Raw genomic sequence first — 18,367 nt, 5'->3', positions numbered from 1 at the left:
AAATGGTGAAGGGTCTGGAAACCATGCCCTATGAGGAACGACTCAGGGAGCTGGGGATGTTTAGCCTGGAGAAGAGAAGGTTAAGAGGTGATATGATAGCTCTGTTTAAATATTTGAAAGGATGTCATATTGAGGAGGGAGCAAGCTTGTTTCTGCTGCTCCAGAGAACAGGACCCGGAACAATGGATGCAAGATGAAGGAAAAGAGATTCCACCTCAACATTAGGAAGAACTTCCTGACAGTAAGGGCTGTTCAACAGTGGAACACACTCATTCCTTGGAGTGTAGTGAAGTCTCCTTCCTTGGAGGTCTTTCAGCAGAGGCTAGATGGCCATCTATTGGGGATGCTTTGATTGGATTTCCTGTGTGGCAGGGGGTTGGACTGGATGGCCCGTGCGATCTCTTCCAACTCTATGATTCTATGAAGGATATTTAATGAAGATCTAAATCATAGACTCATGGAATTGGCCCCCTAGGCCATTTAATCCAATCCCCCATTCAGTTCAAGATAGAGCATCCCCAGCAGGTAGCTTTTTGAAGACTTCTAGAGACAGAGACACACCCAGGCAACTGATTCCATTGCCAAACCAGTATTACTGTCAAGATGTTCTTTCTAATGTTCAGTCATAATCTACCCTCCTGTAACTTAAAACCATTAGACATGGTTCTACTCTCTGGGGCAGCAGAGAACAGGCCTACCCCCTCCTTTCTGTGACAGTTCTTGAGATATTTAAAGAGGACAACCATATCACCCTTCAGTCATCTCTTTACCAGACTGAACATGGCCAACTCCTTCACCCTTTCCTCGTATGCTTTGTTCTCCATATTACTATCATCCTTGGCAGAAATACCAGTAAATTCTATGGAAGCCCCATAATTTATTTGAAAGCTGGTTATCTTTGTCTGTCAAGCAAATGGAATAACCGATGCCTCACTTGAACAACACAAAGGCTCTAGGAAACAATTCTATTTCACCATAGCTTTTTAAGTCTTCTGCTAGTTGGTGGGCTGAAATGTTAGCTGCCTAGTCTATTCTGAGAAATGAGACAGGGCAGTTACCTTCCCAGATAAATTAACGATAAGCAAAGAGAAATCTTCAGAATAACTTCTCTGAGTGTTTATTTATTTATTAAAAGAAAGGTCCAGTAAGATAAAGTCTGTGGCTCACATCTCATCATTTTTGTCCTATCAATCCCAGAAATCATCCATCTGGTGCATCCTCCAGTGTTGTATTTCCTTGCCCTCCCTTTAATCATCCCATGGATAAACCATGAGAACATGAGCGCAAATGGTGGAGAGAAGTACAACAATGTGTAACCAAGGGTGATTCACTGTGGAAAGTACTCAAGCTCACATACTGATGTTGTCATATCAACATTGAGATCTAGGGTAGATGAATGTCCTGAGCTGCAAGTCCAGTCATAATTTTAAAAATGCATGCTCCTCCCTCTAGACTGAAGCCCTTCCATTTCCTTTGTTTAACCACAAGTTACTGCTACATATATGCAGACTGAAATCTGGCTCCTTAGCCTCACCCTCCAACCAGAATGTGAAAGCAAGTTCTTAAACCAGTTTGCACATTCTGATTACGAGGGGGTTCCTTATTAGCATTATTCCTCACCCAACACTGATCCACAGTTAAGAAGAGGAAGGTGGAAACCCACAGATGAGAGAGACAGTGTTGCAATGCAGAAGCTGCCTCCTGATTTGCAAGTGAAAATTTGTGGGGCGCCAGAGTTACATCTGCACTAGACAAAGCAAGAATTAACTTTCAGCTGTCGCCTGATATTTTTCAAAGCCACATTTTTACCTTTACTCTCCCAAAGAAAGGATCGTCATCTGTTTCCATCAGGTAAAATGCATAAGTTTTTTTGCAAGCCTCCTGGACAACATTTTTAAGTCTGGTATGTACGGTGCTCCACAGTTCAGTGAAGAGATGTTCATAGGAAGCTGTCCTCCTGGGCAAAGAAGGGACTCTGTTCTCTGGAGCGTCTTCTGAGGTAGTATTTGGTTCTCGTCCTTGGTTACTTGGCCTGTCATCCAACGTCATCACCCTGCTTAACTCTGCAAATTCATCCATGATGACAGAGATATCCCCTTGGGAATCTTTTAGCTTATTCTTGTAATTTAGTTTGTTGAGGTGAAAAGGAACAACTGGGTCTTGCCCATGATTTCTGTATCTAGCAGCTCTGGCAAGTGACTCCTGTGAGGAAGTGAGAGGAGGTGGTTCAAAGGTGTCACTGTATCGGCTTCTTCTTGGGTATTCATGTAAGATGCCATGCCTTGGGCCTGGGTTCACAATAGTTATCAGAAGTGGACTTCTGCTCTTGAGTGGTGGGTTTAAAAGAGGCATTTCAGGTACCTTTCTCAATGGTAACGCTTCACCTTTTACCGGGAGTGACAACTCTTTTGCAGAGGAGGTAGGAGGTTGTGGTTTTCTGAGGACTTCTTTTACTCTATAATAAAAACGTAAACACTCCATATCTAGAGTGCTTTGGGTGGGGCCACTCCAAGTCTTATTCAAGGAGTTTATTAGTCCCAACCCTCCTCTAAAACTTTCATGCCTGTGGGAAGAGTGAAAAGTCCTCGTACAACAAAGATCCCTAGCTTTAGCAAATGCCTCACTGAGCTGGTCTTGCCCTTCAGACATGGATGCTCTGTGGCTAGTTTGTCCTACTTCTGTTTCACACAACACAGAAGCAATGGAATTATCATCTCTTGGGTTAGCTAAACTGACCGAAGGGGATTTGTACAGTAAGCTTGTTGTGTTTGTTGTTGGCCAATCTATGCAAGAAGAACTTGGAAGAGCATCTAGTGCAGAAGAAGCAGTCTCATTCTCTTGAGGAGTCCTTTTTTCAAATGTATTCATTTGATCATACCTCATGTTTTCATGCAGTGCTGAATGACACACCTCTTGTTCTTGTGAAGTAGCTGTATCCTGGTGAGCAAAGATCCTACACTGCTCTAAATTTTCATTAACCATCCATCTTTGGTCAGTTCGAGCAAACTGGTCAGTTGTAGTATTCTCTTCCTCACTGTCAAGAGGAGTCACATACTCCAGAGTTGAAGAACTAATCCCATTTAAGCTTGAGGTCTCTTGAGCACAGGTTTCCTCACTCTCTTCACTCCTGGCACTCACAGCATCTATCAACTCACAAAGGACAGATTTGACATCTTCAGAAATGGTAAGAGATATCTGGTTTATTTTCTCATCAGATGTGACATCTCGAATGGCCGAAGTCGCTCCAATATTCTCATTTTTAACACAGCATTTTTGATCTTCAGAGTTCAAGTGAAATTTCCAGTTATCTGCCTTGAAGCGTTGCCTGGTATTCTGTTTCTCTAAGATGTCTGTACTCTGCTGTATTTGAATGGCTTCATTAGCTTTCAGTGGAACTGTGTCAGCCAGGTGGCATGCTTTCTTCTCCTGGGAAATGCAGGTGTTTTCAGCCAAATCCATTGGCTCTGGAAGTGCTGTTGTTCTGGCAGAGGTAGAAGAGTCTTCCTGGTTCCTTACCAAGTCTGTTGTTTCATGAGATGTTTGATGCACAGGACCATCTGGAAATTGAGCTGTACTAACTAAGGGGGTTCCTTCCTCTTTCTGGGGAGCACAGGAACCTTGTATCAAAACCATTTCTTTTGCAGGTGCAAGATTTTGAACTAATAGAAGAGACCTGTCTTGGTTTCCTGTAGCTTCTCTTTGAGTTAATAGGCTGTTCTGTACTTGGCACCCTTCGGAGGTTTGGAAGGCAACTGAATCTGCAAGGTGAATGTCATCCTGGGAAATATCTTCAATCAAATCCATTCGATTTAGGAATATGTGATGCTTGGTTGGCTCTGTTGAGACTTCCTGGTCCCCTAGGAACTCTACAGCTGCATCAAGAGTAGCCTGTAGTGAAACTGAATTAGACTGACTGAGATCTTTCTCTTCCATGGAATCACAGGAAATATCAGTTAAATCATCTGGGTTTGGAAACAAGGCTTTTCTCTCCAACTCCCCTTGAGTTGCCAAATCCTTTTCTGCTTGGAGCAATTCAGAATCATGCGTAGAAGCAGAATATGCTGACTTAATCCCTTTATTTTCCCATGAAATAAAGGAGTTTTCACCCACATCCATTTGACTGGCAGATATAGCAGTGTCTTCAGTTGTTGATAATTCCACTTTTTCATCTTGAACAGAGCTAGCCTGGGGAGGAACTGAATCCACTCTGTCTTGTGCTATATCTTCCTGTAATAGGCAGAAACCCTCAACCAAATTCTTTTGATGTAGAGATGTTGAATTTGCTGGTGATACTACAGAATCGTCTTTAGTGTTGGGCAAGTCTATCTGATACTCAGAAACTGTAGCTGATGTTATTACAGGAAAAAGTAGGCTCTCAGCTGGTAATGCCATGCCACCCATGCGGCCTGTTTCTCCTTCTTCTACCATACCAATTTCCTCAGTTCCCTCTTGATCCAGGTCTACATCACGGGATTCCTCGTCTGTATCATTGCTGTCTGAAAGAGCTAGATCAATTGATTCCCACTCCACACTCTCTTCATTTCCATCTTCCTCATCCATGGGAAGATCCTGTGACTTTATCACTTCTTCACAATGTAGACCACCATCTTCTTGAGCACTGGCTTCTAACCATGCTGTTTCAGAAGTACGTAGCAACTCAACTCCACCAATCCGGTGGCTCTCCCCCCTCTCCTCTGCAAGAGAAGCACTGCTTGTTTCCCGACTCTCCGCTGAAGCTGAAGCTGCAGTGTTTTTCACGTGCTGTTTGCCTGAATTGTCTGGGAGTTTGGTGTTTACAGGAGTAGCATCACTTTGAGAAATTTCACTTAAGTTAACCGCTTCACTTGATTCTGTTTTTGCATCTGCTCTCAACTTCCAATGCTTTGCACTGTCATCACTGGATTCACCCAATGCGTTTCCATGTAGGGTCTCAACAGGGATGCCAGGATCCAGCCGAAACTCTCCTTCATGTTTTCCATCAGCCACCTGACGAGGAAAAGGCACAATGTTTATGTTTCAAATCTTCAGTAGATAAAAGCAGGCACAGGCAAAATGCCTACAGAGTTTAAAATCAGCCTAGCAAACAAACAAACAAACAAGCCTAACAAACAAATAAACAAAAAAATGTGTTTTTAGCAGGCATTTTTGGAATATATTGAACCAGCGCAACCTCTTCTACACTTTAGTACAATTCTTTTTTAAGCAGGGTGACACAACTTGTCACTCGCCACACAAATACCTCACACACACTCCCATTAGCCACGCATTGTGGCTTGCAAGACACTTGTCAACTCTCCCTGCCTTTTCCATTTCCAAACTCGGTATTTGATTGGACACTGTGGGAAACCAGTCGCTGGATTAAAGGGAACTCCGGCCTCAGAGGGAGAGAGAGGTACACCAGCTCCATCTTGCCTCCCTGCAGTCCATCTGCCATCCCTCAGAGGGAGAGAAGAACCACGATAATCTTCCTCATTGCCATTCCCTTCTCCTTTTGTGTCTTGTCTTTTTAGATTGTATGCCTGAGGGCAGGGAAATGCCAAATTAACCATTTGTAAGCCACTCAAGAGACTTTGTGGCTGAAGAGTGGGGTAGAAATACTCCAAATAAATAAATAAATAACTTTGGGCTGATCCTGCAGGGTCCTTCCCATGTAATCAAATTCATTTCTGCCTTGGGAAGCACCTAAGGTTGCCTCCAAGAATTCACCACTATCTTCTCTGCCAGCTCCTTCTTAACATCTCCAGAGGCTGAAGTGAGAAGACAAGATCATTCTAATAATAATAATAATAATAATAATAAAATTTATTTGTATCCCACCCCTCTGAGAACAATCGGGGTGGCTAACAAAGTTAAAAATACAAAACATATAAAATCCCTGGTACCCTCCCCTCCTTAAAAAAGTATTAAATTCAATGCAATATTTAAAAAACAGAACAAAAAACAATAACAAACAAACAAACATACAAGTTGAAAACTGACCACAAGGTCAACAACATCTTACCAACAAGCAATCAGTGGGAGCAGCAGTATCTTTCCCAGACGTTTTTCTAAGGCTGGGTTCTCTATTCTGGGAAGGCCTGCTGGAAGAGATCCGACTTAACAGCCTTTTTAAAGCTGTCTAAGGATGTAAGTAGACGGATCTCATCCGGAGGCCGTTCCAGTCTGGGGGTGACGATGGAAAATGCCCTATGGGAGGTAGTCGAAAGCCTAGATTTTTGTGGCTGAAGTAGGCCTCTCCCAGAGGAGCAGAGTGCGCAGGGAGGATTGTAGGAGAGAAGGCTGTCCCGAAGATAGTTTGGTCCCAAGCCATTTAGGGCTTTAAAGGTGATAACCAACACCTTGTACTGGGTCCGGAAGCTAATGGGTAGCCAGTGGAGGGACCTTAGAACTGGGGTAATATGGTCCCTCCTGGATGTTCCAGAAATTACTCTGGCTGCCATATTCTGTACTAGTTGCAGTTTCCGGACCAAGCACGAGGGTAGCCCCATGTAGAGCGCATTACAGAAGTCTAGACATGAGGTTACCAGTGCGTGCACAACAGTCTCAAGATCCCTTACTTCCAGAAAAGGGCACAGCGGCGTATCAGCCGAAGCTGATAACAGGCGCTCCTGACTGTCGCATTTACCTGGTTCAACATCAGGAGCGACGAGTCAAGGAGCACCCCCAGACTGCGAACGCAGTCCTTGACGGAGAGTGTGACCCCGTCCAGGACCGGAGGTTGCAACCCAATTCTTGGTTTCTGGGGCCGCTACCATGAGCACTTCCGTTTTGTCTGGATTCAGCCTCAATCTGTTTTTCCTCATCCAGCCCATTACTGCCCGAAGACATTGATTGAGAGAGGAGATGCCATCAGAATTCAAGGCCGACGAATGAGACATGGAGAAATAGATTTGGGTGTCATTGGCATACTGATAACACCCAGTTCCATAACTCCGAATGATCTCACCCAGCAGCTTCATATAGATGTTAAATAAATCGGGGACAGAATAGCACCCTGTGGGACACCACAGGTGAGCTCTCTGTTACTGGAGCAACCGTCCCCGAGCAGCACCCTCTATGATCCACCTGAGAGAAAGGAACGGAACCACTGCAATGCAGTGCCTCCAATTCCCAGCCCCCTCAGGCGATCCTGGGCTCTCTCTAAATTATTTGTTTTCTGCAAGCAGCATGTCTGTTTGTCCTCTTGTCCTCATGTAGCCTAGGGCTAGGCCAAGCATAATTGCAACTGGTAGCATGTAACCCAGATTTAGCCCCTCCTAAAGTAAGAGTAGGAACCAATGTGTCCTTTGGACTGTATGCAAACTGTGAAAGAGGTTGCACAGAGGTTCTCAGCTCCCATCACCACTTTTTTCATCCCCTATTGTTTTAAAAAACAAAAACAGGAGCATGCCTCCGGAACACTCCCAACAGGTCAATGTGTTAGAATCTTCATTCAAAGCTTCCTTCATGAGAAGCACTGTTCTTAAAAAGCAGAAAAGGGTCCAGGTGGTTTACACTGTGTTTTGTATGATATAAATCAGTTTTGCTGAAGTCCACTACATACACATGCCTGAGAATTAGATCTGTTGGAGAGGTGCTCTTCTATGTGTCGGGGTGACAGTCTCTAGGAAGACATGGGAGAGGGCCTTCTTTGCTGTGGCACCCGGTATGAATTCTCTTCCCTAAGACACCCAAGTAGCACCAGTGTCATTTCACTGCCAGCTCAAAAGAAGGTTTTATTTTCTAAAATCCTTCAGGACCTAAGTATCCAGAAGCCCTGATGGCATAGTGGTTAAATGCCAGTACTACAGCCACAAGGTTGTGAGTTCGATCCCAGGCAGGGCTCCAAGGTCCACTTGGCCTTCCATCCTTTCGTAAGTCAGTAAAATGCGTGCCCAGCTTGTTGGCGGCAATTGGCTGACACACAGTGTCAACCACTTAGGGAGTGCTAGTTCACAGATAAACAGTGCAGAAATGTACTTGCAATTGCTATTGCTACCCCACTGGCCCATATGCTAATGTTTACATTATTTTAAACTGCTTTAACTGGTTTTAGATATTTGCACTTAAAGTTTTCTAATATTCTTAAACTGGTATAAATATTTTAATAAACAAACAAATAAATAAAACATGATATTGATGCCTTCATTGCTACACGGCACCAAGTTTATTGTGGTGTCTGACCACCCAGATACAACTTCTGTCATTCAATATCTGCCTATCTGATAAGCATGACAGATGGCCGTAGAATAAATACCCAAATCTTACCTCAACCAAAGGAGGAACTGCATCCTCACAACTACTGGCAATGGTCTGGAGAACTTCTCTTTTAGGAAGCAGATCATTGGGTTCCTTGGGATTCGTGGGCTGAAGCTCATCCTCTATGCAATTTGTTGAAGACAGTTCGTTACAAGAGAGGGGTTTGTCAGAGAGAGAAATTGCTCTCTCTTCAACTCTGCTGGATATCTGGGTAGCCTCAGAAATAGAATCTGCAGGGCATTTCTCCAAACTGTATGCACCCTCGGAATTGTCCACAAGTTCCAAAGGATCTATAATACGGTTCAGAGAGACGTATTTGGCAGGGTTGCTGTGCTCGACCACTGTCCTTACAGTAGGGGATTTAAACAGCTTGCTGTGAAACAGAGCTACCCACATGTGAAGTATGAGCTTCATTTCTTCGATGCCATCGGACAGACTGACATCCCAGGGCCTAGAGAAAGCACAAAGAATATTTCTTTGTTTTTAAGTGTGTTTTTAAGTGAGTAAGCAAAACCACAAAACAGTTTAGTTAAATAAGCAAGACCACAAAAACGCATCTCAATCCTATGAATCTCAGTACCCACATTTTTTCAGTAAGTAATCATCTTCCATATGTACCTTACCATTTGTTAGGTCCCAGAAATGGGAAGAGTCAGTGTGGTGCAGTGGTTGAGTGTCGGACTAGGATTCTGGGAGACCAGGGTTCAAATTCCTGCTAAGTCCTGGAAACCCACTGGTTGACCTTGGGCAAGTTGACAATCTCAGCCTCAGAGGATGGCAATGGTAAAACACCCCTCAACAAATCTTGCCACAACACCCCAATGGTTCACCTTAAGGTTGCCATTATCTAGCAATAACTTGAAGGCACACAACAACATCAATATCCATTCTAGAGGTTCAAATTGCAGCTGTCTGCAAAAAGGTCTTCCCAGGAATGGTACAATTGTTGCTGTGAATAAAGAAAAAAATCTTAAGGCGTATAAAACTTTTACAGGCAGAGCAATGGAATAGATGAGCCTTAAGATCCTTTCCAACCCTACAGTTCTTGTTGTGTGATATTGAGTTGGCTTCAATTTATGGCAACCTTATGAATGAGGGACCTCAATAACCCCCAGTCATCAAGAGCCTGCATCAGCTCTTGCAAACTCAGAGTTGTAACTTCCTCAATTGAGTGAATCCACCTGTAATGGGCTCTTCTTCTTCTCCTATTGCCTTCAATTTTTACCAGCATTATCAACTTTAGTACAAATCTATTATTATTACAAGTCTTCCAAATCTTGAACAACTTGGGCTCTATTTCACAGCTTACCGTTCCTCCAGCATGTATGTATATTTACATAATATGTGTGTATACACAGACACATATGCATACACTTTTAAAATCTGGTTCAGCCTTTGTGGCAATTTACAATAAACTCTAGCAAATCTTGGTGGAAGAATCCACAGTTTCATCAGTTTCCAGAGGAGGGTCTGTCTGGCACACTGACGATTAAGCCTCTGTGGAACTGGTTCCAGAGGTGCAAAGCAGAGCTCAGCTCCAAACGACAGTATCCTGGGCTCTAACCAGCCTCAAATTTTGAGGTTAAAAAAAAAGGCTATGGACTAGATAGAAAAACCTACAAGCCAAGGCCGCAGCATCTTCCATATCAAAGGCGCTCCACAGGGACCATCCCCAAAACAGGCTACACACAGAAAGCAGGAAACATAAGAGAAATGGCACAGGCCATCCACCAGAGAAGTTCATCTTGGACCTGTTAGGAAAAAGGTTGTCCCCATGGATATCAAGACAGTTGCAACTCAGTTCTGAAGAACTTCTAGAAAACCCAGATCTAAGGACTATCCCTTAAAGACCCCATACTTCCTGAAGACAAGGCCATGCCAAAGACAGAGAGTTAAAACCAGAGAGAAGGGGGTTTTCCTCCTTCTCTCATGATACAAGAACCTGAATGGTAGGGACTGAGAGATTAGCTCTACTCAGGCTTGCATCCTTCCGAGGTCACTAAAATGAGTACCCTGACTGTTGGGGGCAAATTAGCTTACTTGCTAATTAGTTTACTTGCTGTTCACCGCTATGATCTTTGGAATAGCGGTATATAAATAAAACTTATTATTATTATTATTATTATTAAAAGAAGGGCTTCCTCACACAGGACAAGTCAGAATGGTTACCTATCATCTCTAATATCAGATGCACTATGCCCTTGTGTTATTACAGAATCATAGAGTTGGAAGAAAGGCCATCCAGTCCAACCCCCTTCTGTGACATAGGAAGACACAATCAAAGTGTTTCCTCTGACAGATGGCTATACAGCCTCTGTTTAAAAAACCTCCAAAGAAGGAGACTCCACCACCCTCCGAGGGATTGTGTTCCGGTGGAATCTCTTTTCCTGTAGCATGCATCCATTGTACCGTGTCCTAGTCTCTGGAGCAGCAGAAAACAAGCTTGCTCCATCCTCAATATGACATCCCTTCAAATATTTTAACAGAGCTATCATGTTTAACCTCTTAACGTTATCTTCCCCAGGTAAATATGCCCAGTTCCCAAAGCTGCTCCTCATAGGACATGATTTCCAGACTTTTCACCATTCTGGTCGCCCTCCTCTGAGCACACTCTCTAGTTTGTCCACATCCTTCTTGAACTCTGGTACCCAAAACTGGATATTCCAAAACACAATATTCCAGGTGAGGTCTGACCAGAGAATAGAGTGATACCATTACTTCTCTCCATCTAGACACTCTATTCCTATTAATGCAGCCTAGAATTGTATTAGCTTTCTTAGCTGCTGCATTACATTGCTAGTCATGTTCAGCCTTTGATTCACTAAGACATCTAGATCTTTTTTGCATATACTGCCATCAAACCAGGTATCACCCATCCTATATGCATTTAATTTTTTTCTAAGTGTAGTACCTTACATTTCTCCCTGGTGAAATTAATTTGGTTAGTTTTGGCCCAATTCTATAATCTTTTAAGGTCGTTTTGAATTCTGATCCTGTCCTCTGGAATATCAGTAACCCCTCCTAATTTGGTGTCATCCGTAAATTTGATAAGCATGCCCTCTATTCCACCATCCAAGTCACTGATAAAAGTGTTGAATAGCATTGAGCCCAGGACAGAACCCTGTGCATCCCACAAGTCACTTCTCTCCAGGATAAAGAGAAGCCATTGGTGAGCATCCTTTAGGTTTGGCCAGTTAGCCAATTAAAAATCTACCTAATAGTAGCATTGTCTAGCCCACATTTTACTAGCTTTGCAAGAAGATCATGGTAGATTTTGTTGAAGGCCTTACTGAAATCAAGACAGACTACATCCACAGCACTCCCTTAATCTACCAAGCTTCTGACTCAATGAAAAAAAAAGAGGTAAGATTAGTCTGGTGTGATTTGTGTTTGAGAAACCCATGCTGGCTTTTAGTAATCACGGCATTCCTTTGTAAGTGCTTACAAATTGTCTGTTTAGCGGTCTGCTTTAGAATCTTTCCTGGCATTGATGTCAGGCTGACAGGGCAGTAATTATTTGTGTCCTCTCTTTTTCCTTTTTTGAAGAGGGGGAACATTTGCCCTCTTCCAATCTGCTGGGACCTCTCCTGTTGTCCAGGAATTCCCCAAGATGATTGCCAGTGGTTCTGAGGTTACTTCTGCCAGTTTTTAAAATACCCTTACATGTAGTTCATCTGGACCTGGAGATCTGAATTCATTTAGAGTTGCCAAGTATTCCTGTAGTACCTCTTTACTTGTTTTATGCTGCATTTCCCCTACTGGATCATCTGCTCTATTTTCCCCAAGAAATGGGGAAAATCAGTTGCCCAAGAGTGCACAATTGACAGTGCTGCTGCTCTCACGCTCCACTTGTGGTGGGTTTCCTACAGGCAACTGATCTTCCATTCCATGAATCCTGACCCTGAATGGGACACACACAGCCCTTATTTATATATTTCCTCTCTCCAGGCTCAGTTTTTGACAAGAGAGGACAAATGAAGACAAGGCACAATCAGTTTGGTCCAAAACACAAACAAGGCTTCCCTTCCCAAACCCGAGAATCACTTACCCATGCACAGCTCGAACAACTGTTTTCTCTAAGGAATTGTTTGTATATTTGCTATCTAAAGTGAAAAGGTAGTCTGGCTCCCACTGGAAAGTCACTTTAACAGTTCTGTCACGAAGGGTCACTTTGTGGGATTTCGAGAAGTCTTCCTTTAACCTTCCAGTCATAATCTGCACATTGTTCTTCAACTGTTTCTGCTGATGGCAAACGGTCAGCTGATGCCGGAAAGGTAACACTTTTCCGGGAGGCAATAAGGGCCCAGATTTCACATACTTCACCCCATTCTTTAAATCAGGAGAATGTGGCACTCCTTTTTTTGATGAATCTAATGCTGAAGAGGCGTATGAATGTTCTGCAGAAATGTCATGAGTGTGAATGTTTGGATCCAAAATATCAGCAGCTTCTCCTGGAAGCACTGCCTGGGACTTTGCTGAACCAGGTTTCTTGTTCCCCTTTTGTCTTGAATTTGTGCAGGTTCTCTCTTGAGAACTTGAAGGTAATTCTGGGCTTAGATCACCTTTTCCAGAAGACAAAAGAGAATATTGGGAAACTTTGCCAGAAAGGGAAGCACTTTTCAGTTTTTTCATGGCTCTGTGATATTCGTGGTCTGAAGTCTTGGGCAAAATCTTCCCATCTTGCGGATGACAGCATTCCTGTAATGGAATGCCAGTTGAAGAGGCTTGACTGCCATCGCTGGACATTGGAGAATCAGCCAGTGCAAGATCAGCCAACATGTTCAAGGCATGGGAGTCGCATTTATCCTTTTTCTCCAAAGATTCAGAATCCTGAATAGTGGTTTTCTCACTCTCAAGGTCACTCTTCTCACTAGCCTCCTTCTGGGCTTCCAAGGCATTTTCACTCATACTACGCTGGGTGCTTTGTCTTGTGACTGTTCAAGAAAAAGAAGTATCAGTAAAGCATTAGAAAAGGCACCATCAAATGCTAATTTCCAAGAGCTGCTCTGGGTTACCAGAACTGGACTGTCAGGTAAAGATCATGGTCCAACCATGAATGTCACTGGAGCTATTCATTCTATCTAACCTAACTAAGGATAAAATAGAAAGATAAAATGGTGGGCGAAGCCCTGTAGTCAGGGCTGTGAAGTCAAAGCCATGGAGTCAGAGTCAGAAGCAATTCTGAGAAGACTTGGGGTTGGAGTTGGTAGATTCCAGTTACAAAATAAAAATGTATAATAAAATATATATGGAAAATATATCATTTTATACCTATATTTTATATTTTTTCAGGAAGAAAGTTGTCTTTTTGATAGACAAAATTTCTTAAATATAAATTTAGCACACCAGAGAGGCTTCCAATGAAGCCGGCTGCATTTGAGCATTTCACCATGCCTTAAGGTGGAAAACATTAAGCACACTGACCATTCATGTGCTGCTGCTGAAATGACTTTTACGATCATTTCACTGCAGTAAATTTGTTATTATAGGTTGAGTCTCCCTTATCTGAAATTCTGAAATACTCCAAAATCCAAAATGTTTTTCATGGGCAGTTGAATTAGTGATACCTTTGCTTTTTGATGGTTCACAATGTACACCAACTTGGTTTTATGCAGTGGCATCACCTGGAGCAGTAACGCATGGAATCACACACCCCTTGACTTCCTCCCATACCACACCATACAATATCCTTAGGAATGCTTTTTGTACTAATGTTATTCATAAATCATAATTCCCATTTTACTGAATGCAATGGTAATAGTTGTGACACAAAGAGCTAGTAAATTTAAAACTGTACCATTAAATTACAATACCATAAAGACAACCTAAACATATTTACATGTACATAGTTTCATGTAGTTAAAGATGTTATGTAAAAAACAATTTATTTATTTTAAAATATATATTTAATTTTAAAAACAAAATAAAACATGGGGCCTCTCCTTTCTCTTTCCTCTGAGGTTTGCCCCTCTCACACCATCTCTTCAGCATTTTCAAAGGAGACAGACGAATGCCACAGCTAGTTTCTGCCAAAAGGCCAATTTCTGAGGAGCAGCAATATCACCCCTCTTTAGGTGTCACCTGGTGCGGTCCGCATCCCCTGCACCTCCTTAGTTACGCCTCTGGTTTCATGCACAAAATTGTTAAAAATATTATGTATAAAATTACTTTTAGGCTATATATGTAAGGTGTATAAAAAACATAATTGAATTTCACGTTTGAGTCTCATCTCCAAGATATCTCATTATGTATATGAAAATATTCCAAAATCCAAAACACTTCTAGTCCCAAGCATTTTGGATAAGATAGACTCAACTGGCACTAATTAATATATATCTGCCATTTATGAAGGAGTTGGAGCTGGACAGTAAAAAACAGAGGATAAAGAGCTGGAGCTGAATGACCGATTCCAGAATGTTTGTGGACTACTCTAATTTCTTTAGAGGAAGAGTGGGATTAAAAAGCAAGTATCAATCAATCAATCCAAATCAATTCATATAAGCTTAGGTGCCCCTCATTTACATCAACCCCTTCACTATCGCAGACAATTTGTACTGGTGTCCTAATTCTGAATTCAGAAAGTGCTAGAGATTTAAAAAAAAAAACTGGTTATGCCCTTTGGCTCACTTCAGACTATAAATAATGTAGTCTGACACTGCTTTAACTGCCATGGCTCTATCCTACAGAATACAGTGGTACCTCGGGATACGAATTACCCAGGTTACGAAATTTTCAGGATACGAAAAAAATTAATTTAAAAAAACTGTTTCGGGTTAAGAAAGTTTTTTCGGGTTACGAAAAAACTTTTGGTGCTTTTCGGCGCGATTTCGCACCAAAAAGCGGCTTTTCCCCATTAGCGCCTATGGGGATTCGGCTTGCGAAAGCCTTTCGGGTTACGAAATTGACAGCGGAACGAATTAATTTCGTAACCCGAGGCACCACTGTACTGGAATTTGTAGTTTAGAGAAAGGCAATGGCAACACCCCTTCTGAAGAAGTCGCGCCAAGAAAACCCTGTAATAGGTTTGCCTTAGGGTCGCCAAAAGTCGGAAACGACTTGAAAGCATGCAACAATTCCACAACAATTTCCAAGCCAGAAGCCTTATGATCTTACTGGGCCTCCTCGTCTCCACTTGATCCTCAGTTTTGGCCTTTTCTTCATCCTTTCTGGGTCTCAAGAGCCGCTGCTTTTTTCCCATCACAGCAAGACTTTCCGAAGGGGATGTGGCTTTGACAGGTGACTCACACCTTGCTCCTTGCACAAATTCTGCTGACAAAACTTCAGCACCTTGGTGAAAGACAGTCCTTTTTAGAGGAGGCAATTAGTCTCAATGTATTACCATAATAAATGGTGATCTATTATAAACCAAACAGAGCATGTGAACTGATATAAAGAAATGATACAGACTGCCCCATGACACATATATATCAGAAGTGAAGAAAGTGCAGCCTACAGACTACATATGGCCCCAACCTCATTTTTGCTGTCTCTTTCCCCCCAGCCCCAGACCACCCCCCACAAAAATCTTTTAAAATATTCTAGCAAATACCACCCCTAAAATGTCTCTATTATGTTGCCTTGCATCACAACACTTCCTCCTTCCCCTCAAAAGCATACAGATTGAGTCTCTCTTATCCAGAATCTCTAAATCCAAAATATTCCAAAATTGTCCATATGGGTGGTTGACATAGTGACACCCTTATTTTCTGATGGTTCAATGTACACAAATTGTGCTTCATGTACAAAATTATTACAAATATTGAATTTAAAATTACCTTCAGGCTACATGTGTGTAAGGTGTATACAACATATAAATGAATTTTGTGTTAGACTTCTGTACCTTATTATGTATATGTGATATTTCAAAATCCAGAAAACTTTGAAAGCCAAAACATGTCTGCTCCCAAACATTTCAGGTAAGGGAGACTCAACCTGTACTTTAAATATGGAAAATTAGCCAGGGGGGACCCCAGAAGTGCAAATCAAAAGTGACTTCCAGTCACATCTGGATTCGATTTTCAACATGATGGCTCTCTGCCTGTACCACACTCCTCCCACCATTAATCTGCATTAATGTTGGCCAAATGCAAATGTTATGTACCATGCGTTCACAACACTGAAGAACCCTTACTTCAAGGGTGGGTAATAGGGCAATTTTATGGCCTGTGACTAGGGTTGCCATAAGTCAGGACCTCCAAACCGGGACAAATGTAGGACAGGATTTTCAAATGTAGGACACATTTTTATAAAAAATGGAAGACACGCAAAAAAAATGATGATTTTTTTAAAAAATGTTAATATAAATGCATGGGCATTGAACATGGCTTTACTTAACATGGCCTCTTGCATCAGAGGCTTATCCCATAACCAAACCCCTTGGGTTTAACACTTAGCATGGTTTAACATGGCTATGCATATTGAACATGTCAAGGTGGTTTCACAGTTCTTGCACCAAGTGTACTTCTCAGAATTGTGTGTCAAGGGACTTTGGTTTTTCTTCACTGCACATGACTTTGTAAAAATCACAGTAATTTACATTGACCATGCCTCAGAACCAAAAACACACAGAAAAGGCACTTTGGAAAGTCACACTCTCTCGGCTTCTGAAACAGTGCCTGCATGCCTCTCAAGCTGACTCATATCATCATCATCATCATCATCATCATCATCATCACCACACTATCATTGTCAAAGCAAGGGAGATTTGTTAGCATTAAAAGCACCCAAAACACACTTTGGACGGTGACACACTCTCGGCTTCAGAAACAGTGCCTGCATGCCTCTCAAGCTGACTCATATCATCATCATCATCATCATCATCATCACACTATCATTGTCAAAGCAAGGGAGACTTGTTAGAATCATGGAATCAATCATAGAATCATAGAGTTGGAAGAGACTGCAAGGGCCATCCAGTCCAACCCCCTGTAAAATAACATTTAAAAAACTCTTGAGGCCTCTGGCCACTCACCACCTCCTCCTTCTGCTCCCCCTCCTTCTGCTCCTTCTGCTCCCTCCTCCTCTTCCTCCTCCTCCTCCTTCTCCTCCTCCTCTTCCTTCTTCTCCTCCCCCCTCCTCCATGCACCGCGCGGCCTGGGGGCGGGGCGGAGGAGGCAGAGGAGAAGAAGGTGGGTGGCACAGGGCCGTGCGAGGAGGCCACGCGGGGAGGCAGGGAGGGCCGCACAGGGCCGCGCTGGGAGGCAGGGAGGGTGGTGCGGGGAGGCGTGGGGGGCATGCAGGGTCGCACAGGGAGGCAAGGAGGGCCGCGCAGGGCCGCGCTGGGAGGCAGGGAGGGCAGCGTGGGGCCGCGCGGGGAGGGCAGCGTGGGGCTACCCCCTTTGCCTCCTCCGCCCCAGGCCACGCGGCCCTCCTTTTCCTCCTCTGCGCAGTGGAGGAGGAGGAGGGCAGCGCAGTCAAGCGCCACAACCCGGCTGCAACCGGGGTTGTCCCGGTTTTTGGCGGCACCCAGGATGGGAGGGACCAGGGGCCGCCAGAACCGGGATAATCCCGGTTGCAGCCGGGTTATGGCAACCCTACCTGTGACCCTTCCAGAGTTTGACCTATAAGCCTCCAGGAGCTGCACTTTCCATCCATCCCTCACCACACACTGCTAGTGTCTATCAAAAAATAACTAATTTTTCAAACCCCAAAAAGGCATTTTTCCCCCCAGGGGCTGCAGCATGGTACAGTGGTTTGAGCATTAACTACAACTCTGGAGACCAGGGTTCGAATCCCCACTCAGCCATAAAAACCCATTGGGTGACCTTGGGCAAGTCATACTCTCTCAGACCCAGAGAATGGCAATGGCAAACCCCCTCTGTTGAAACAGGTCAAGAAAACCTTTGATAGGCTTACTTTAATGGTAGGAAATGACTTGAAGGCACACAACACGCGCACACACACATGGTGGCTAAAGTTCTTACTCAGAAAATTGCCCCCCAGATCCTACATTGTTGCTTTCCATTGACTTACGTACACTAATACTGCTGATTTATTTCCTTTTACTGATTTTATTTGTATGCCACTTTTCTCCCCATAGGGACCCAAGGCAGCTATCAGACAAAAGCCTCCTCTGCACATCCCATCCCTATTTCACGTTATCACATTTTCACTTCCCCCCTATTTGATG

At 43.2% G+C, this 18,367-nt stretch overlaps 1 protein-coding gene across 4 annotated transcripts in view; it reads right to left on the bottom strand.

Annotated features, from left to right (window-relative positions):
- The window catches only part of TASOR2 (transcription activation suppressor family member 2), an 83,340-nt gene that overhangs the window by 13,647 nt on the left and 51,326 nt on the right, over positions 1-18,367 (bottom strand). For all 4 annotated transcript variants that reach the window (XM_089527443.1, XM_089527440.1, XM_089527441.1 and 1 more), the window contains 4 exons: positions 15,352-15,525; positions 12,287-13,172; positions 8,248-8,689; positions 1,810-4,986 (listed from right to left, as the gene is read on the bottom strand). In XM_089527443.1, coding sequence (XP_089383569.1) covers positions 1,810-4,986; positions 8,248-8,689; positions 12,287-13,172; positions 15,352-15,525 — 4,679 coding nt within the window. The remainder of the gene's footprint in view (positions 1-1,809; positions 4,987-8,247; positions 8,690-12,286; positions 13,173-15,351; positions 15,526-18,367) is intronic.

Source organism: Sceloporus occidentalis, unplaced genomic scaffold (assembly GCF_023333645.1).
Source record: "Sceloporus occidentalis isolate IW3139 unplaced genomic scaffold, rSceOcc1.0.p SCAF_5, whole genome shotgun sequence".
Classification (NCBI taxonomy): domain Eukaryota; kingdom Metazoa; phylum Chordata; class Lepidosauria; order Squamata; family Phrynosomatidae; genus Sceloporus; species Sceloporus occidentalis.
Note: the sequence above shows the minus strand (reverse complement) of the source record. Positions and strands in the feature narration are given on the sequence as shown.